The 22,850-nt window shown below is 39.0% G+C and overlaps 1 protein-coding gene across 1 annotated transcript in view; it reads right to left on the bottom strand.

Moving 5' to 3' along the window:
• The window catches only part of efna5a (ephrin-A5a), a 55,007-nt gene extending 38,816 nt beyond the window's left edge, over nt 1-16,191 (bottom strand). The window contains exon 1 of the mRNA XM_066646570.1: nt 15,361-16,191. Within this exon, the coding sequence (XP_066502667.1) occupies nt 15,361-15,485 (125 nt within the window). The 5' untranslated portion in view covers nt 15,486-16,191. The remainder of the gene's footprint in view (nt 1-15,360) is intronic.
• Nucleotides 16,192-22,850: the final 6,659 nt, after the last annotated feature.

Below are 22,850 nucleotides of genomic sequence, written 5' to 3'. Positions count from 1 at the left end.
GAAAAGCAGAGATATTTTTACCGTTGTCTACAAAACAATACAGGAGCACAACTTAGCTAGAAGTACCTAAACACTAATTTCAGTGCATTCTCAATAGTTATTGAGGATAATTGCTGTAAGAAAGAACTGTGCACTCTTTCATCAAGGCTCATTTGGCTAAGTGCTGTTTCCACACAAACCCTTTAACAAGGGCGCACACAGCTTGCTGATTTGATGAGCCGCAGGAGAGTATGACACACGATTCACTATCAGACGTATCACATATCGCACGGTTAGCATATTTTCTCTCAAAACACTATCGGCATGCCCTGTAAAAATGCCTGTGGGTTTAGCGAGTTTGCCATGGGTCCATGCAGACTGCCCTCCGTCTCGCTTTTTTCTTCCCTCGTTCCCCATTTCTCTTGCCTGGATGGGCAAGGTTTTTTGGCAAACATGCTGATTCAATTAGCACCTGAAAGACAGTGGACTCCTCTGGGTAATTATGTCATCTGTTTTTGCGCTCTCTAATTGGAGGATTCTGCGAGGCCGTTTGTTGAGCGTGGCCTTCGTCAGCACCTGCTGGAGCTCTGTCCAATATTCTATTTTTGCTCGTTTGTTTCCTGCTGGGTTTTTTTTTTAGTGATTACATGCGGCAGGTTTGGAATTGAGGAAGCCTGCAAGCTGCTGCGTTCGACTAACTGGATGTGTCTGGCTCCCCATTAATCATTGTGAACAGAGCATTAGCAGACACTGTTCAGGGTGCTTCTATCAGCAAGCCACGCTTTCATCAATGCACAGCAACATGGCAGCTTATGCTGTGAGAAAATGAGCGATGGGAGTAAAGACGGTGGATCAATACAAAACACACCCAAACAAAACATTTCTTCAGAAATAATATCAAAGACTAGAGGAACGTCTTTGCCTTTGTTTTCTGTCTGTAAAGTTTTCCAAAGCCTGCAGGCCCTGGAGTGAGATTTGTTGAGGGAGCTCATCTACTGCTAAAGACTGAACTGACTTCTTCCTGACACTGCAAATCTCTGCCAGGCAGGTTTAGTTGAGTAGAGAGTAGAGCCAGCAGCTAACAGCTGAATAATGGCCTACCACACACACTCACACACACACACACACATACACTCTCACAAACAAACTTATTTAGCCTCTAAAAATACCCCTTAGTTGACCTTGTACTAAAAGCCACCACTGAACAGTGAATAAGTCGTCTTTTGTCCAAAAAAATCTAAAGCAAGTTAAAGTGGTGTTTACAAAAAAGATTTTCCAAAAAAGCCTTAGAAACTGTTTTTAAAATGATTTCATCACATCTTACACAATTAATTACAATTACACTGAAATATCTTAAAATCTTCACCCTCATTTTTCAAGAAAATACTAAACAAAAACTAATCAAATTAAAGCCCTCTCCTACTGACAAACAAATATAAGCTGTGCCCTATTCACTGTATCATACATTTTGGGGTTCTGACATTTAGCAGTAGTGTCCGTAAACATAGTGGACAATTTTCAGGGTAATTCAACAAACCCACAGTGTAGTGCAAAACATAGTGTACAACCCATGTACAACCGTAATCCAATGCTTTGTTTGGCAAAATCCTTCAAGAGGTACTGTTTGAAATCGTTCACCAACCTCCTGAACCCAGTTCTCTATACTAGTGCAATGTATTACAAGCAATACACAAACAGTGAATAGAGAGCTATTTCAGACACATTGTTGGGATACGGAATATAGGTTTAGAATTAGAAGTCTGTATCATGGCATAAATATATCATAATGATATTGTAAGGCCTACAGTGCAGGATATGAATCACAGTGTACTGTTATAATAATGTTTAATAAGTTAAAGAGTTGTTAAAGGGTCCTAGTGGTGCTACATTTCTAAAATATTTCACAAAAACTATTTTTATTTTTAATTTAATGTTTAATTTAACACACTACTCTGAATCCAAACACACTTATTACACTGTAATAAACATGCCCCTGGCAAGTACTCACAATAAGTACACAGAAAGGCATATCCAGGAATATTGTAATGAATATGGGCTTAAAACGATTCAGTTCACAATTGTGAAACTCACTTCAAAAGCCTAAAAGAGCAATAGAGTGAGAGAGAAGTCATTTAAAATGTTTCTTTTTCCTTATTGTCAATAACCATAACCTCTAAAGTTTAATAACAGGTGAAAAGAATAATAGTTACATTTTGTAAGTTCAAGGTGACCTTGATCTTTATAGCAAATCTGAACCTGAACGAAAAGCTCCCTGAATCAGTCTGAATTATTACTATTGGGCAAGAGGCCTGATTTTTTCACACACGTCGACCAAGAGACATAAAACATTCTAAATGCATCATAAACATCACCGAGAGCAGAGTAGTGATTAGCCTAGGATGAAACCACACCCCCCACAGGGTTTAAAAGCAGCACCCCCCCAGTATGGGACGGCAACTCATGGCTGTGTAGGCCTGACCCTAGTCCATAAACCTCTGGATCTAACATTGCACTGCTGCCATGAGGTCGGACTACAAGTATTTTTTCTTTACAGAGTCCATTTTCCCCCTTGTCCCATGGTGAGAAAAGCCAGAAATAATGAACCGCTGGACTCCAGATCGCATGTCTGGTTTCATACGCGTCATCTCCATTCTGGAGCGTAACAAAATGCTGTGTAGAAAACCCTGTTGAGTGCTAAGGCACCAAAGTAAATATTCAGTCTTCCTTTCAATATTGTGAGATCACATTAGGCATTGTACATTTGTTCAAAGTGTTGTATTTCAGTCTTAACCAAATAAGGTTAGGTATATGAGCCAAAATATTATTTTTTAAAAATGTGTGTCGAGCCTTAGTAATCACAGACATACGCTGATATAGGAAGGTTGTAAACTGGTCCTTAGCTTGGATATATGGTTGTAAAAAAAATCTTTATTCTTTAGGAAGTTTTTCATATTCTTGTTTACAAAAGTTATTAGAATGGATATAGCACTGTTCTAGAAGATCTTTTGCTTCAGGAGAGTACTGCCTGATGTAATTTGCTATTAATTATTGCTCACTGGAGGCTGGCTGAAACAAGTGGGGACTAATATTTACAGTGCAAAGACTTTATTAATTATATATCTTTTTTATTGTGTAGGATTTGAATTGACTCTGTTTTATTGTTAATAGTTTATAATACTAATATTTTAAAAATAGCTTTACCACATTTTCTTCCACTGAACAAAGTGTAGATTATGTTCTACAGACATGGAATTCAAAACAAACTTAAATGCCATCAATAGCTTAACCCATTAATTGAGCAGAAGTCGATATTGATTAAATTGACCATATTATTCAATAGTAACTTGAAATCAGGGAATGAAAGCAATAACGCTTGACAACTGAGGGCTGAAAGGCCACAAACTGTCCTGGACATGCCAGACCTCATAAGTGTAACCAGAGTGGATGTGGGTGAACTTCAGTAACGTCTCCACCCCGTCTGCTCACACATTTCCACTGCAAATGAAATTAGTAGCTCTGTGTGTGCGAGAGCGAAGATTCAAATTAAAATCACGCAGAGTCTCCCAATCATCTGAAGAGCATCTGGACCCACTGAAGCTGCTCGGCATGTGCTCCATGTGGCAATAGACTGGCAATATCACTCACAGACAGGTAGCAAAGCCATGTGTGGCAAAACAAAAATGAAACAGTCAGAGAAAACACGTCGTAATGAGATGTACGATAAGGTGAGACATGGATAGGAAGTGATTTGAAACTCTATTGGGAAGGCAAAACTGTGGGAGGCTCATATAATACAACACCAGTACCCAGACATGCAGCCCAGCTCTCAGAAAAACAGCAAGCTCTGTATGCATGCTGGGATTACTGGGACAAGAGAGTCATCCACGATAGATTATTATCAGTTCAGCAGGGTCGCTGGAGGGGAGGGAAATGACATCAGAAAAAACAGCGGACAATGAAAAGGGGTTAGAGCTCAGCTCAGCCGGAGATGTGCCCTAGTCTAAGCCATTTCATCCCTCATATATCTGATATCAGCCCTTAAGACGCAGTCAGCGGACACACCAGACGATTGGCGACAGGAGAGAGAGTGAGAGAGAGAGAGAGAGAGAGAGAGAGAGAGAGAGAGAGAGAGAGAGAGAGAGAGAGAGAGAGACTGTGAGTGATGGGGGAGGGCCATGAATCTGAGGGAGGCCCCCACCCCCGTAACGTTCTCACATTCACACCGGATCTCTCAGAGAAAGCGAGAAGTCTTCACGAGGGTGTGTGTGCCTGTGTTTGTTTTCTTATATATTCAGGACTTAAAATTGTATTTGTTAAAATCTTTGGAAAGAAACTCAGAAAATCAGGGCTATAACTTACAATACCAGGTCAAAATAAGGCTTTTTAAAATTTAAAAGACAAAGAATTTTCTTTTTGTTAAAGTCATTTAGAGTTAGTTTAAGTTTTACTCATAATATAGTAGTTAACCACCATCATTTTCATAATGTCATACATGAAAAAACTACATTTACTGTAATATTGAAATATAATTTTAGTCATTTTTGACCATTTCACGTCACCCATTCATCATAAAATATAAAGGATAAAGGACAATTTTTTTAAATGTATATGTTTGTATGGCAGTTCAAATTGTTACAATGGATTTCATCGCTGGACATCTTCAGAAAAAAAAAATAACCACAGCGAATCATTACAGGAGAAGAAAAAAACATTCTCAACTTAAAAGTTAGTGTAAGTGGATCTTATTCTAATTAATGTCATAACATTTGAAACATTAAGCAGCTCATCATTTCAAATCATGAAACACGAGAGAAATGGAGGTTCCATTTCGACAGAGTGAAGAGTGTAAGTCTATGCCCTGACACTGTGTGTGTATGAGTGTGTGTCCTTGAGCTCTTATGACTTCTAAGAACACAAAATCACATTCATCTTACTGTAGTCTGAGCCAGCGCAACAGTAAACATAAATTCAAAAGCAGTAGTCGATTTCCCTGCAAGCTTTAAATGAGCTTAAAAATAAATCACTCTGAAAAACCCGTCCGAAGTTCCCGTTTCTGACAGTGATAAAGATTAACACACACTGTTTCCAGCCCCACTTCAGGTTACCACTGAGAGACACCCTCATCTCCCCAAAAATATTCAGACCCTCAAAACCTTATTGGTTACCATACATCTGCAGAGTGTGTATCAGCGCGCCTATTGGCCCACGCTTCTGACCACTCCCACCGATTTCTCTATTTTCGTGACCTAGTTTAACGAAGCCTACAGTCATTGTAATTTAGTAAGAAAGCTGTCATATCCTAGACACTATTCACTAAAGAATAAAGTGACATTGTAAAATAACAGACAACTCAAAGTTGTCTTCCAATATATTCAGACCATAGAATACTAGGCTGCTGAAAATACTCAAGTAAATCAACATTTGAGTCATCCTCCTGTAGAAAAAACACAGGCCATAAAGCCAAAACAATACAGATTTTTACCAGTCCATTCACTTTCTGCAGACAATGGAATGAAGCACCAGCGTAAGTGTGAGCAGCACTGGGGAAGCCATTTAAAAGTCCCAAGTGCATCGCGTGTCTGCACCTCACCAAGCCAGCTCTCACTTCCATGTGACTAAAGCCACGGTCACGCATACTAAGACCACTTTCCCCCTTTTACAGCAGGTTCTCTTTTAGCCTCAAATCATTTTTGATGCTCAGGGGAGCATAAGAAAAGACAAGTGAGTGTGTGAGTGAGAGGCAGTCACGAAAGGGTTGCATTTAACCCTTCTCTATCTGCGAATGTCCAATACTGCACTAAGATGGACCTTAGAAAGGTACAAAAAGTACAATCTGTTGGAAATTGCTATGTTGGTTTAGAAATCTGTATATTTAATTACATGTTAAAAACTTAAAACTAATTTTGCTTAAATGCAAAAAGGTTTAAAAAGGTTTTAAAATAATAATAATATATGGGTTTATAAAATGAACAACAACAAAAAAAATCTCAATTTAATTTCACAAACATTTTAATAAAAAAACTATTGAATTTAATTTAACTATCAATAAAGTTTTAAAAAACATATATATAATCAGTCAAAAGTAATATTGTGCCAATGAAAAATTTAACTAAATTAAATTCTAAATTACATATCAATTTTTCTGCACTTTTTTTTTAATTAGAAGAATATTAAAAGTAAATTAAATTAAATTAAATTAAATTTATTCTTAAATGCTTAATTGTATATGTCCTGCTTATTTACTGTCTGAAGAAAACTCCAAGCACATCTTGAAAATTACTTTTTTATTATAGTATAACATGTATAAGGTTTCACTGTCATTGGAAAACAATTTCTAGTGTCCACCTTTTGAACCACTCTAATGGAACTACATGCAACCACAAAATTTACTTTTAAATGTTAAAATGCTTGTGTGAAACTCATAGTACTAACATAAGAGTAATAATTCAGATAGCAAATGTTTGAAGAAACAGGCTGTGTATACGAGGACGCTGAGGATTGGTGATTTGAAAGGCTGGAGTCAGGTCTGTTCAGCACAGTGGAAAGGGCCAGTGGGCTTTAGGTGCAGTCATAAAGTTGCTTTATTTGTTTCCTGAGCACATTTGGTGCTTATGTTTCCATCGGAAGTCTTTATAGGTTCTCTGCAATATTTATGCCTAGGACAGATGGTTTCCTTTACATTACAAAGCCACTTTTCTGACCACTACTTTCTGGCTGACCCAGTTGAAAACTGCAATAGAAACTGAATGATCTTATTACACTACTATTGGAGAAATTATATATTAAATTTATGATCAAACTGAGAGTCTTTAAAAAAGGTAAGCAACTAATATATTGCACTGGTAAACAGCAATATAAACTGAACCAGGTCATATTAAATACTATGGTAGAAATCAGATTTTTAATCTGATCAAAATGACAGTTTTATCAGGCAAATAAATGGTATAATTAGCATCAATTGCTGTAAGAACTTGTTTTAGACAATAGTAATAGTCATTAATTTAATCAAGTCAGGACTATGTTAGTCAGTGTTGCTTCCCAAGCTTTCCTTAGATGATAAATATATCTACAAGCTACATAGAAAGCCTTTATTGTCATTATACACATCATACACAGTATACATAGTACAACGAAATTGGAACACATATAATTCATGTTTGTATATTTTCTGCAAATTTGCTACTATGCCATTCTCTAACAGTAAAAAAAATAAACATATGTTAAAAGAAAATTCTTCTGATAAACAGGTAACTAATACATCGTAATAACATGATTATTATGTTATTTATATTAGGTTATTATAATTATTAAATTATAAAATTTCTGTCAGGACAGGGCAGTAAATTCGTTTCATAGTTTGTCATCACAAAAGGGTGGATTTGGTTTTGGTTTCTGGGCAGATCAAAACAATATCCCTGAGATGTTTCTGAGATATCCAGTGTAACCAGAGTCTTGTGAAGGTTTGTCAGGCTGCTTTGAAACTGGATGATCCAGGTTACAGTCATGGCTCATTGTTGGTGAGATAAAGCAGAGTTGTTCGCCTATTAGCACCTCTTTGTAATGACTGTGCAAGGTGTGATACACATCTGGGAATCAAGTAAGGGACAGTTTTTAAAAGGAAGGAAAAATAAAAAAAACAAAAACATAGCTTTTAAAGAGTTTAATCTCATATTTTAATAATTCATGCTTTTAACTTTATATCAGGATTTTTATCACAAAATTTGCTGTTGCTGAAAAACTAAGATTGATAACTGAAACTAAAGACTGAACACTATTAAGATTTACTGAAAAACAATTCAAAAGGATTTTAGTATTTAAAGTTAGTTGCATCATATTTATTCTCAAAACGTCTGCATTAACAAAGTGATAAGATATGAACAGTCATTCTCAATGCTATTCTATTTAGGAATGTTGCATTCTGATTACGATTAATGATAATTTATCTTCTTTGGGGACTATTTGCCTATTTCTTCACACTAAACAGATCTTAGGACAAAAAAAGCTTGTGTGGTCCTTGGCAAGTTTCTCTAAAAAGGACAATGTCACAAGTAATCAAGCTGATAAACTTAGTTTATATTTTATTGATATATTTATGCAGAAATATAGAAAAATGGATGTAATTCCCCTTTAAGTTTGCCAAATAGGGTTGAAGGAACACCTTCTTCTATAGATTCCCAGATCTAGTCTTGAGTGAATTACTACATTGCGATGCTGCTGACCGTAAGGTTACTCTATGAACACGGGGGCTCTGATTGACTGGACGCTGACACTTTGTCCCGTCTCTGTGTCAGGACCTGTTACTCCAGATGCCCTTTCCTCCCCACCAATGTTTGCTGTCCCACGCACGCGATTCCTCTCTTGGCTGCCAGCAGTGCGCTTGTCTGTCGTGCCGCTTCACTGCACCCTCTCATCGCATTACTTCTGCTATTCTAACTTTTCCATCAATTATGCACAAGAATAACTGAGGCCTGGCCAAAGCACAGGCATAAAGGAGCTGTACAAGACTCTGTGATTCCAACGCGCGTCTACGTCTCCCCTCTACCAGTGATACGAGTGCCAGGACATAGAGCAGCACGCTGGCACTGGTATGGCACACACACACCAGAGCACAACCACACGGCCACTCGGGCAGCACAGAAACACTTCTGTATCCTGCCAACACACAGCCACAACACTAACACTTTACACTTAAAATTATGACAGTCGCGCAACATTTTCATGATCTAATTAGTCTTTATTTTAGTTTAGTTGTCATTGGAGTAAAACAAATCCAAACATCATTTCATTCACTTGCATTCCGCGAAAATCGAAATAATATTTAATATTTGGATGATAGTTTGCATTTGCTAACGGCACAGAATATAATTCAGCACAGATTCAAAAGGGGAAAAAATACCGCTGCTTGATGGTCCCAAAAAAAGCACATGCCTGAGGAGTCATCTCCAATCTGCCGAAGCCGTTCCGCTCTGGAAACAAAATGGTGGCAAGTTTGAAAATGGCGGATTGCGCACACCTCGCAGTCTCAAAAAAGGAAGACTTTCTCCTGGAGAACAACAAACATGATATAACTCTGCCATTTTAATCACTACTGAAACTTGCTGGGGTCCAACATATTCATAATAAAAGAAAACTCATGGAACTCCAGAGTATGCAAAATGGAAAAGGACAAAAAGCGGGAAAAAAAAGCAAAATCAGGCCAAATGCAACACAGCTCTTAAGACAAAATGTCGACCCCGACATTCCAATCATGGCCATCCTGACCTCATTTTCCACACATTGCGTGTGAAGGTTTTTTTGGCTAGACTTGACTCTGAGATCGCAAACAGCTTTTAATATTTCATAGATCCCAAAGCTCTCAGGGAAATGACGTTCAATACAAGAAAATGCTTTATGCTTTTCTCTACAGGCTAATAATTCTCATAAAAGTTTACTTATAGTCACACAGAGACAATGGAGAGCGTGTTTATTCTCACGCAAGATGTTGCTAATGTGCAGGTATGTTAGAGAGGAGACCTTTATCTGGGAAGGAAATGATCTAAAACATGAAGAGCTGATATTACACTGGAGGAAATGTTCATAAAGAGTCTTCAGAAATTGAAGTTAACAAACAATGTGCAGTCCTGACGAAACCCTGCCTCATAAGTAGCACTTGTCTTTCGGTCAATTTGTTACAAAAAAACATGACATAAATAGAAAGGCAATTAAGTGAAGCGGCTCTGTTTTTCCATTAGGTGTTAATGAACTGCTCAATAAAACTACACTAATATTCCCTTGGAGGCATTTTGTTTATAATAAAACTCTCAGTCGCCAGAATAAAGTTCAAAACATGATGTCACCATGATACTGTAGTAACCAGGATTTTGCAGACTCAGTAGAAGCCCTATACACTCTCATTATGTTGACATGACAGAAGTGTCAGTGTCCTGATTGACAAACAGAAGGGGTAATAGGCTCATTCCATTTGTAAAGAACCCTGTGGTGTTTTTCTAAACCAGGTTAAAGATTTACCTGCATGTCAAACTCCAATCTTCACAGAACATGGCACATTGCATCTTCGAAAATCACACTCCAAAACTGTCCACTCAAATCAAATGGACGAAAGTGTTCACTGTGTTCAATATTAATCCAGGTTTCACCATTCTGAATCCATCAGTCTCCAATGACAGTAGCCTTCACAATAAATGGACAATATTACATCACTGACACTTGCCTGCTTTCCAGGCAGTGGCAATATTTCTCTCGCTTGCTTTTACCCATTTTTATTAGCTTAGTCTGTTGGACAAATACTTCCTTCATTATTTCCCTTTGCAATTAAACGTGGCGTAATGAAGGGCACAAAGGGCCCTAGATCGGGCACCGTTTGATACTTTTGCAGCGATACAATGTGCAAAGCAGTTGGTATCACAAACAACATTTTTCTGCAATGCTTATCAAGCAGGCTTAGCAAACTTTAGGGTCCTCTCGAGAACTTTATCGGGGTCTTTAGGGCCTGAGGCTGATGAATATGAATGGTCGGTGAGGTTGTGGCTCACTGGAGGAGAGAGGGAAGGGTGAAGGGGTTCAGAGGAAGTGTTTTGTGTCTCTACACAATAGGCCGATGACCTCTTAAGTCCTTTAGAGTCTCTCTGTTAATACCTTCACCGGACCTTCAAAGACCTGAGAGAAGCCATTTCAACACTCACATTTTAAAAGTATGAGCAGTTTACCAGGAGTAAACACGAACGGATGAAAAGCGTCACTTAGAAGAAAAGCCTCCCATGAGAAGAAGGGATCACTAAGGCAACACCAACAATTTTCATTCAACAGAACAAAAAAAGAGGTTTGCCAATTACGGAAGACAGTAGCAACTGCTTATGAAAATGTAGCAACTATTACATGTATTGTCATGTGTTTAATAAAGCCACAAATACCTAACAGCTGGTCTAAAATATTTATCAAATTACAATTTTTGAATTGATCACAATCATTTTTGCTGACTTCAATTAGCTACTTATGTTTACACTTTTGATAATCACGTTATTCTTCTGTCCTGTCAGAGTTTTAGCCACAGTCAGGAGGCCAAATGTGTTGTTTAATGGCCTCAAACATTAAAAAAGTGTAGCTAGTTGCAAATGTTTCAATGGCTAGTGTCATGCAGTGAAGGACTGACGCCCCCCTCCAGGGTGTGTTCTTGCCCAATGATTCTGGGTAGGCACCGGATCCACCACAACCATGAACAAGACAAATGGTTACCGTCAATGAATGAAGGAACTAATAGTCAGTAATCATCAGATAAACTCACAATTTTTTCCTTCCTACCTATTAGCAAAAGTGTAAAAATTCACTAACCCACAAACATATATATGAATTCCTGTTTGCACAAGGACATCCTAATACTCAGCTAAACAAAATGTTGTACATAGAGCTGTTCAGAATCAAGAATTTTAACACCAAAAATTTTTTTAAAAAATCAATTCTTTGATTTAACACTGTAAACTTTGTTTGAAAACATGAGTGTTATAACATAACGAAACATTAGAAAATCAAAGCAGACTTTAGAGAACCCTACTCAATGTGAAAGGGTCACCTAACAGCAGGTTGTGTTAGTTACTCACAGGAGGACTTTCTCTTGGCAGAGATCATCCTTCTGACACTCCTTGTCTCTTGAGATTGTTCCAGAACTTCTGTTTTGGGATTCTTCAGGAAGGGGCTGTGGGACAGTAGATTCAACCCTTAAAGGCCCCAGTTCCTCTTTACAGTTGTAAGGAGGGTGATGCACCATTTCCAAACTGTGACTTACCCCTGCTCTATGGCCCTACATATTCTTACATATAAGCCTTGTGGTATGCCTTTCCCGTGCGTACAAGCTTACATACTTTAGACCCTGGCAAAAATCCACTAAGACAGGAACAATGGCACCCTTTCACATAGGTCGGGTACTGGCTAGAGGACAGAGGGCTTGAAATCCAGTCAATATTTGTATGTTTTTGGGTTTTTTTTTTCTTTTCTTTTTTTTTTAATTGTAGAACTGAAGCTGAACAAAGCAGTAAGGAGCCAGCAGCAACTGAAGAGGGAAAAGCAGGGTAAACATAAGGGACAATACCAAGCGAGTGCTATACAATACACCGAGCAGCTATCACAACATCGACTGGCCACAAACCACAAGAAAAGAGGGGGCTTTGTGTTTTAAGTGGAGATTAAAACTGAGCTGTAACATAAAGGAAAACATTTGAGGTCATTTTACGTAGCACTTAACTAAGGATGTGCATCAGAGCTGGGGGTTATGAGGTGGAAAAGAGGGGGCTTTAAAAGAAATCCATCACATTTCTGTGAAGGACAGATAAAGACAGGAAAAGTGCTGAATTAGACCCCCACAGAAAGTGAACCTCAGACATTTCCAAACTAGCTGTGGTGCTCCTGCAAGCCAAGAATTGAGCAACTTTGCAATTTTGACAGAAAAAGTGTTTTCCATCTGTTAGGCAAAGCTTTGAAAGGCATTATCTGAGATTAAAAGAGCATTGCAGAAAAGGTTCTGCTCTCCAAAGATCCCTCTTTCCAGCTGCTGAGCCCTTAGACCTACTCCATGGTTCCCTTTGATGGACAGCGGTATCAGCTTCCATGGCACCACATACACAAACATCCAGAAGATTAAGAGTGGAATTCGATACTGATTCTTGACTGATCCATCCCATCAGCAACAAATAAACAGCTCTCATTTTCAACACGAGCTGATTACCTTGAGAATACATTTGAACAATTGCAACTAACACACACACACACACACGCACACAGATTTTTCACAAAACAGAAGAAGTATAGAAATGTAAAAAACAAGCAGCAAACTTTCTCATAAAGAACATTGCCTAAAAAAAAGTCAATTTAAGGAAACAACATATGGTGCCAACATAAATTATCCTGATTTGTAATTGCGAGTGCCCTGGCCGTATTACCAAAAAGCCCCAAAACCCAGTGAAGCCTGGGAGACCATATGTAGAGACAGAGGGAAACTTGCATGTGAATAGCTGAGCTTCTAAACTCTAAAACTAAAGGAGCAGTTGCTTTTAAATCCTCTGAAGAATTTCTATACACTACACTATAGCGAAATCCATGGCAGTTGGCACAAAGCTGTTTTATGTCTACAGAACAAAGCTCCAATGTTTATGAAAAGCATTTTAGGTGCTGCAATTCACATTTGTTTTTGTTTTCCCAGTTTTTATGCTTGAGTTTATATGTTTAAAATTATATGAGTTTGTGAAAATTAGCCTGAAATTACAAAAATGTCACCCACACCAAAAAAAAGATGTGATCACTGGTATTTATGTGAACATAATAATTATGATTGAAAATTTAAAATGAATTTGATTAGCAGCTGAGAGTTAGTGTTTGAGAGTGAAATGAAAATGTAATTTTATCTCTATTTGTTATAAAAAAAAAATCAGAAGTACTATTAAACACTTTAAAATGGCAGTTAAATTCATTTCAATTCATGCAATCATCTTCTGCCACCAACTGATGCCCTAGTATTTCACAGCAGGCTTGGCTAAAGCTTTTGATTTGATCTCTTGTAAGATTTGTTCTAATGCCTGTAATTTTTGCACATTAATGGGAGATATTCAAAAGAGAAGATGAAGCAGCTGTAGAGTAAAAGAAGTCATGATCCAAGACTTTCAATCCAAAGGGCTAAATAACTACCCGCTGAATGCAAAGTGCAAATCTTTGATGTGGTCAGGAAATGAAAGCTTAAAATGCATCTTTCACATCTGAAACAAGTCTACTTCCATATTAAGGTTAAAGTAATTGAGATGGGTTTAAAGGCCTGGTGGATGGAGAGAGTGTTAAAGACAGTCAGGATAGGAAGGGCACATAAAGGGACTTGTTTTGAGAGTTTAACAGCAAATTCTGGGCCTCAAGGTCATGACAGACAGTGCTGCTACATTATACAGCATGGTCCGATTTGGATTAGACCACTGAGTGAGCGCATGAATGCGAATGAGAGACACTCATTTGGACAAACTCATTTATTTACCAGAGGGGCCTCATTCTGCCTGGATAAAACCCAGGCAGGGTGTCTGTGACACACACACACACACACACATACAGTACCCCCATACAGTCCCAGCACTGGTCTTAAAGGCAGTGCATGCCCTGGGGCTGCACCCTAAACGGAGTCCAGCACAGCTCCGTTGATGGTTAACACAGGCTCAATGCTGTTACCTCTGAATGTGTGAGCTCGGCATGCGTTTCCCTCTCATGAGCGTGCCCCCGGCTGGGCAGCAGGCCCCACTGAAGACCGCTCTGAGCCTTGGCTATTGTGTTGGCTCGGCATGGGGCTGGAGCGCAGGGCACAGAGAGAGCCCCATGGCAACTGAGCACGGAGAACAGGGAATGGGGAAGAGTTGGTTTTCACAGACAAGCCATGAACTCCTCCAAAGAGCAGAGGACAGTACGCTTGCCATTTTAAATGCATTCTCAAGGCCAAACTGTTTTTATCTGAGGTCCTCAATGGTAGGGGGTCATTGTACAAGGGTGAGATGCCTGAGTTATATAATCTACCCTACAGTTTGTGTTGAAAGACCTGGACAAATTCAGCACATTTAGCTGATGACTGGGGGTCCCAGGAATTTAGAATACAGGAAAATCCTGAAGCTGGTTTTCTAACGTGATACGGACATATATTTTGATGCGTGTTTCAGGACTCGTGAAAGCACACTGCTCGGATTTTGATCTGGTACAGAGACACATGCACACTGCCAAACGCTCTACAATTCAGAAGACAAATCCTGCTCAAACACACACACAAAATAATAATAATAATAATCATAAACTGACCAACTGTCTATAAACAACCATCAGAAGACAAAGGCTTAGAATAAAAATGGAATGGAAGCTTAGAACAAGATCAGTTAGCTCAGTTTTACCTATAAACCACAAAACAACGGATGATATTGGGGTTAAGAAGCAGAGAGACACATATATTTGAGTCATTTTAATGTTTGGGCAGCATTTTTATAAATCTAGTTCTCGTTAAGACCTTGATTGTGATGTGGAACTACTTTCCCTCTTAAAATATCACTTTGGCCCTTGTGATCTGCATGTTACAATGTACATAACACCTAAACCTGACACCGAGGCCAGATCTAATCGCTAGACGTCCAGTAAAGGAATCATTTCACAGGCTTAGCCACAGTTATCCACCTTAAATAACGTCTCCAAGTTTGTTTGGGCATTGTGTTAGTCATTCTACGAGGCGCATATATAACCTATGAACGCACAGAAAAAACATGGTCCCTTTAAAGCATCCAATAACCAAAGTTAATGTAGAAGTGGCCTTAGATGACAGATTTGAGCGGAAAGGGGGGGGGCAGCCGCCTGCTACTGAAGGACAGTCTTGTGATCACTCACCTCGGGTTGGTGCGGTTCCAGTAGACGGCATAGCGATCCGCCACCAGCTTGGAAGCAGGCTCCTGACCCAGCACACACATCCACAGGAGGAGGACGAGGAAGAGCAGCACTCCCACCTGCGGCATCGCTCACGGTCTTTCTCGCTCTCTTCCCGCGTACGGCGCTAAGGCTGGTGCTGGACCTTGGGCTGGAGCGGGTAAAAAACAAACGCCAGACAAACTCACATCTGTGGCCCCTTAAGCCGGGCTTTATTCAGTAGCTCCACGTGTGAAGAGAACTGTGGCCGAACATTCAGCGAAAGATGTTTCTGGAGCGCAACAACAAGTAGAGAGTGAGAGAAACGTTGGACGAAAACTGTTTCGGCGTCTGTTTTTTAGAGTACAGTCCCGTCTGTGTGGCAGCGCATCGCTCCTCCAGGAGCTTACCGTGTCTGCATCAACACCGAGAAACTCTTACAGCCCCCAAATGAAACCACTCTACTCAAACACACAAAATGACCCAGCAGGTGGAAGTTTCTGGTGAGTTAAAATATGTCCAGAACAGGTTCCACGGTGTGAGCAGAATGAACTCTGGAGCTAAAGAGCCACGCTGAGTTTTGTTTTGCCGTGTCCGTCCCGAGCGTAACGTACTTTCCACTCGTATTCAAACTGTCAACGGTGGAAAAGAAATGTAAAGAAGACAACGCAAACCACAACAGCCCACAATGAAATGTAGCTTCAGCTCAAAACTGACAGAAATGAAACTGCCCAAGCCTGTAAGGTGTAGGTTTCGCGGATGAAGTCTCTCCGAGAGGCCGCTGAGATCCTCTCTCTGTCCGCGCACTCCGACTCACCTCTCTCTCCATGAGCCGACTGAGAGCGGTTCGGGCTCCGTCTGTTACAGCTCCGCCCCTGCAAGTCAACAGCCAATCACCAAGCGGGCTCCGGGAGCGAGCAACATTCTCACGTGAGCAAATGTTTTCGGGTAGTCATGACAACTAGTTAAATTTCGATTTGTTTTTTCATTTTAATAATATATTTCTTAAATGTAGTGGTTTTCATGCTCAGATTATTATGAGGCTGATTTTATTTTTCTGTCGGTCATGGAAACAGAGCATTTACTTAAATGATTTATTTTTTTAACTAAGATTATTTATCATAGCCATTTCCGTTTATCCGGATAGCCCTTCGTTTTCTCATAGACAAGAAATAACCACTAAATTGAATAAAGCTTTAATAAGCTATAAAAGTCAGTAATAAACCATTGTTCCCTGTACCATTCAGACGTTTTAGGAATAGCTCTCTGGATGGTAATTGTCAAGTACAGAGGAATATTTCTAATATTGAAAAACAAACAAACAAACAAACAAAAAAAACCCACTGGCTTGTCAGTAATACCCGTCCTAGATCAAGACTGGAAAATGGAAATTTGTAGAAAGAAAAAGTGTATATATATATGCATTGCAAAAAGTATCCAAAATTATTATAAAATTACTAATATTCAACTTATATTTTGTTCAGAGCAAAATATGCAAATATCTACCTGATGACTAGAGTTTAGGTACTTTGAATAAAGGCAAAAAAAAAAAAAAAAAGAAAGAAATAATGAAACTGCTTCATGATAAGAATGTAATTTGCATAACAATTACCCATAATACATTTATCTTTACAATGTATATGTATACTGAAAACAAATCTAGGATACTGTTTGATTATAAAAGATAAAATGCTATAGTTACAAACTAGGCATCCAACTTGAGATTCCAGTTTCCTGTATTCTGAAATTTTTTAATATTATATTTTTTTGCCCTTTGAAAATAAAATAAAATAACCCCAAAAACTTAATTGAGTGTTTCTTTAGTTTTATTCTGTAAACACATTTGGAGTTAGACCAAAACCCCAAAACCAAGCTAGCCCATGCCATCTCCATAGCAACGGTAGAAGATGATCGGGGGAAAAGATAATTATACATGCTCACAAATGCACTTTATGTACCTTTTTTTTAAAAAAAAAACAAAACAAAAAAAAAAAACCATTTACTTACTTTTTAAATATAGGGTTTTTAAAACCACCATTCTTATTATAAGCAACTGCTGATGTTAGGACCCTTGCGGAATAGACCACATCTCTATGCTCACCGTACAAAGATGGGGTGGATTAAGGAGCATTCGGGAGGGTCTGTTAAAATAACTGACATGAATTCAGTATAAATAAAGACTCTGTCCCAAGTGGCATTTGTCAAACAAGTTTTCTTAGGCTTAAAATGTGCCTGTGCTGATGATATTGTTTAAATAGCTATTTGTTAATGGTTTCCTTAATTTCTCAGTATTTTGCATTTATTTTTCTCTAATTAGAAAATGTAATTAAATTAGCTTATAGCATCCTGCCCTGTGAAGGACTGGCGCCCCCTCCAGGGTGTATTCCCACCTTGCGCCCAATGATTTCAGGTAGGCTCTGGACCCACCACGACCCTGAATTGGATAAGGGTTACAGATAATGAATGAATGAATGAATGAATTATAGCATCCTTAAAGACAAGTGAAAGTGGAAAGTGACATGTCCAGTGTGTTTGAAATCAGCAAAGTCCCAACATGCCTCACACGCCTCACAGTGGAGTGAGGGAAAACTCTCTCTCTCTCTCTCTCTTTCTCTCTCTCTCTCTCTCTCTCTCTCTCTCTCTCTCTCTCTCTCTCTCTCTCTCTCTCTCTCTCTCTCTCTCATATTTCCTCTGGCCCTGTACATAAGCAGCCCAAGGAGCCAAATAATATAATTTAATATGATAAACATGTCTGCTTAGTCTTATTTGCCTAATATATATTAAAAGAAATCAGTGAACTCATGCTGTGTTTGTTTGGGCTGGCTGTTCTGGAAATGGGACATGCTGCTTAATATGTCCCACCAAGAGGCCATCACCCCTGCAGACTAATCCGTAACTGTTACTGTCTACGTTGACTAGACAAAGAAGCCTTTCATTTAAATGAATAAATTACAGACAGGGTAGTTTCATTGTACAGCTGTAATCTCTTTCTCTTTCTCTCTCTCTCTCTCTCTCTCTCTCTCTCTCTCTCTCTCTCTCTCTCTCACACACACACACACACACACACACAGACACACACTAAGACCGGAGGTGGAGATTGAGTTTGGGAAATAAAGGAGATTACGGGCAGATTAAAACTGCTCGTCCATTTACTGCAATATTGATGTACAACAAAAGCAGTTGTCATCATACACCCAATGTGTTTGTACTGTAAAGGGTGATGGCATCTTTCCTCCATATCCTCATTCCATTAGTGGGGGATAAGCTGTGCGTAATCACATAATAACTGCACAATTTGAGCACCAAAATCCTTGCATACATTTCACATCCTTCTGATAAGCTCCTTTCAGAGAAAATATGCTCCCAAAAGCAATTCTCTGATTATACTTGCACTGGGGCAAAATTACATATGAGATCTACTCTTTAATAAGAGAATTCAAACGCGTATTTGAGTTCCTCTTGAAAGTCCAGCAAAATGTTCATGCAGACCCATTTCAATATTATGTACAATATTATGTGTAGTATCTTAAGAAAATTAGCCATGCCCCAGTTTTCCCACTCCAGTCTACTGTGCATTTTTTGAAGTAGCTGCTAAGATGCAGATCTTCTGTGGGACAGCAGAAAACCAGACAAAAACATACTCAATGCTTTCTTCTCCCTTTCAAGTTCCTCATCTTCAAATGCTGAATGTGCCTGCACTGTTCAGTGCTCCCTGCTGAACAAGCCCCTTCTGGCAGAATAAATGTTTATCTCTGGCCTGGCAAAGCCATTTATGTGTCTGTATCTTAGGGAGCAGAAACTCTAATGTGACTGACTCCAGCTGGATCCATGAGCCTTCATGTGGAACTGGAACGTGTGCATGGGGCGTCAGGGCATCAGAGACTGGAGAACAGAGTTCAACAGCGTCACTAAAGAAGGAAAGAGAGGGAGAGGGAAAGAGGGAATGATGGATGGAGGCTCTGCTGAGGTCACTGCTGGCAGGAGAGTGTGGAGGAGTAAGGCTTAGTTTAATCATTGATTGGGTAAACGTGATTATTGATATGTGGTCACTGATAATTGTTGATTCAGAAGGTGTTAAGGTTTCCACAGAAACTGCAACCATGTCTCCTTGGCTGCAATAGCAAGAAGCAAGTATAAATAGAATACAACGGTCAAAGGATAACAGTAGGTTAACCCTTTCAATTCCCAGATGTATTACATCCTGAGGCTCACAAGCAATCCAAACCTTGCAATGTAAAAACCAACCATGCAATGTAACTGCACCTGTCAGTACCATTTGGCCGAAAACTCTCATCTCTCTACTTTACTCTCATTAATGGATCAAATCTATATTTACGGAAGCAAAGATTGCAGGTCACGGGAATTCAATGTTGGTTTCCTTGCCACTTGCAGAGATTTCTCAAGATTCTCAGAATCTTTTGATGACATTATGGACTGTAGATGATGAAATCCCTAAATTCCTTGCAATTGTACGTTGAGAAGCGTTGTTCTTAAACTGTTGGACGATTTGCTCATGCAGTTGTTCACAAAGTGGTGAACCTCACCCCATCCTTGCTTGTGAATGACTGAGCACATCAGGGATGCTCGCTTTATACCCAATCATGACACACCCGTTTCCAATTAACCTGTTCACCTGTGGAAAGTTCCAAACAGGTGTTTTTTGAGCATTCCTCAATGCTCCCAGTCTTTTGTTGCCCCTGGCCCAAGTCTTTTGGAACGTGTTGCAGGCCTTAAATTCAAAATGAGTGAATATTTGCAAAAAAAACTATAAAGTTTATCTGTTTGAACATTAAATATCTTGTCTTTGTAGCGTCTTCAATTGAATATAAGTTGAAAATTATTTGCAAATCATTATATTCTGTTTTTATTTATGTTTTATACAACGTCTCAACTTCATTGGAATTGGGGTTATACATTTAATAGATAATGTAGGATCTGCAGCAGGTCCTAGGCTTTGAAGTTGTTAAATACAGTAATATTCTCAAAGGTAATCTTCAGAGCTTCTCAGAATTACATTAATTTAATACTTTAAAAAAAGTACTTCATGTTACTTTTAAAGTGTTTTGTAATTAGATCTCAATTACTTTTATTGATTATTATTTTTCAAATGATGAAATTGCCTTTTATTATTGCTGTTGTCATTGATGCATTACTGCAGCAGATCAGCTGCCAACCTGTGCCAGATGCCCTTTGTGGCAGAGTGCTCCCATTTCACCTGGGGTTGGGACTGGCCCCAGCAATGCACAAGTGAAACCTCAGTGGCTGTGTAGCAAATGTAGTGAGAAGACACTGATGCCACTTTTTCACAGTGTTTTGCCTACAGTACTCCACTCCACTTTACTCACTTCTTCAATCCCTGGTAGCTGGTGACATTGCAAAACATTAAAATCTCTTAATGGGAACTGCAGGCTTTGGAATTCACAAAAATGGCAAAGGTAATGTTAAATGATGTTTACTCATCGTGTATTCACATTTTTTCGGGGACTGAACATAGCTTAGTGACGCATGAGGTCAGACAGGTTAGTAGTTTTTCTTTCTCTTGTTCAATTATCTGAATCTTGCCAGAGATTTTTTCAGCCTGGAACCAGAAGCAAGAAGCAACTAAAAAGGGACACGGTTTCAGGCACAAAGCATCACATTTGATTAATGGAAAAGCAAAACAAACTGAGTTCAGTAGTGTAGCCACCATGGAGTCGAATAGTGCCCAGAGGTGAGGCTCAAAAGCAGGGCCCATAGCCCTGGAGTTGAGTCAGTATGATTATTTACAGTATTTACCAGTGATTTTGGGAGAGAGGAAAAACAGAGGGTATGTGAAGTGTCTGCCTTTTTAAAAGCTTCAAAACATATTGAAGGAAATGGCTCATTTTGAAACCCATAAATAATTTAGAGTATAGGAAATCCAAAAGAAATCCAATAGATTATCAGACTTTAGACCAGGGGTAATTAATTACAATTATTTACGGTCCAATTAGGGGAAATTTTCTCAAGCCAAGGTCCGGAACACAGTGTAAAACCTGCATTATGATCAGTACCATATCCTGCATATTGAAGTAGCCTTGTAGTTATAACAACATGTTATGTAGTTAACAATGGAATTTTAAATAAAATTACCCTTTTAATTACATTTTAATATATTTCAACAGGATTTATAAATATTATAAATAAAATGTAATTTTCTCATTTAAAGTTAAATTTACAAATAAAACAATGATTTTGAAAAAAAAAATGCATAGTTGCAGTTGACTTTACTGCTTTGCATAAACAGTAATCCGATTGATTCTTGTTGCTGGAAGGGACTTTACCGTTAACAGCAAGCTGATTAGCTCTTTATGTTGAAGGTCTGGAATCCATGTTCAGCGTCATGAGAATTTCAATCTGTGATCTTTACCTTATTTTTAAAGTTTCTGGTTTTAACTTACACAACACTGTCGTTCTGAAAGTGTCCCGAAAGAGATTTTATCATGTCCCTTGGGCTATTTTTACTGGCCCTAGGACAGCGGTGTCTGAAGCCCTGCCCTGTGTCATTTGTCACAGCGCTCATCGTAATGCACAGATCTGATTGGCTGAGTAGTCTCACGTGTGATATGCAGAAACGCATGCGATTAGTCTGGTCAATCCCTGTAGCACTAAACCTGAACCGTAATGACTAGAAGAGTTATACAATTTAAAACAAACATTCTGTTAAAAATTAAACAGCTCTTAATAGTTTATCATACTATTACAGGTCATAGGACAGCGTCTAGTCCGGACTCGGAACGTGGGCCGCCTATTTGTGACCCCTGCTTAAGGTTATCTTCTAAATAATATCAAAGATTAAATTACACTAGACGCTGGTAGTAACTGACTTTCAGAGCTACCAAATACGTACTGTAAATTAGCTGTGTCTCAGAACAGAATGTAACAGTACAATACTATAATCAGTTATGAAGCGACTGTCTATTAGCAGTATGTAATCGCTAAGTGGGTGCTTTAATAAACAGTCATAAACTGTAAGGGAAAATGAACTGTGCAGCTCTTAGAAATGTGAAGAATAGATCTTATTTCATCCAGCATAATGAGGTGATAAAGACCTTAACTAATAATGCGAGAGGTTATTTTCAGACTGCTGCAGATAATTTTACTCTGTCTGCTCAGAGACTGAGCCCGAGGCCCTGGCACTGAAGCACTAAGCCTGGTGCCTGACTCACACCGCTTGGACTTGTACAAACACATCTGATTTATTTTAGGTGGGTGTGTGCATGAGTGTGTGTGTGTATGAGGCACCCCCTGCTGACCTCTCTTATCTTTACGTGACCCCTAGTTCATACACATTGGCCTCTCCTGCTTACAGACAGTGAGGCGTGCTACTAGCCTCTCCACTGCAGTGGCCATGACCCACAGCCTCCTGTTTAGGCTCATTGTATGAAAAGTGAGCGCTGCTGACATCGGAATGCCTGCTATTTCGGAACGGGAAGTTCTCACCGTAGTTTAGCGTT

The sequence above is a fragment of the Hoplias malabaricus genome, chromosome 15, assembly GCF_029633855.1.
Source record: "Hoplias malabaricus isolate fHopMal1 chromosome 15, fHopMal1.hap1, whole genome shotgun sequence".
Lineage (NCBI taxonomy): Eukaryota > Metazoa > Chordata > Actinopteri > Characiformes > Erythrinidae > Hoplias > Hoplias malabaricus.
This window is presented reverse-complemented; position numbering and strand designations above follow the sequence as displayed.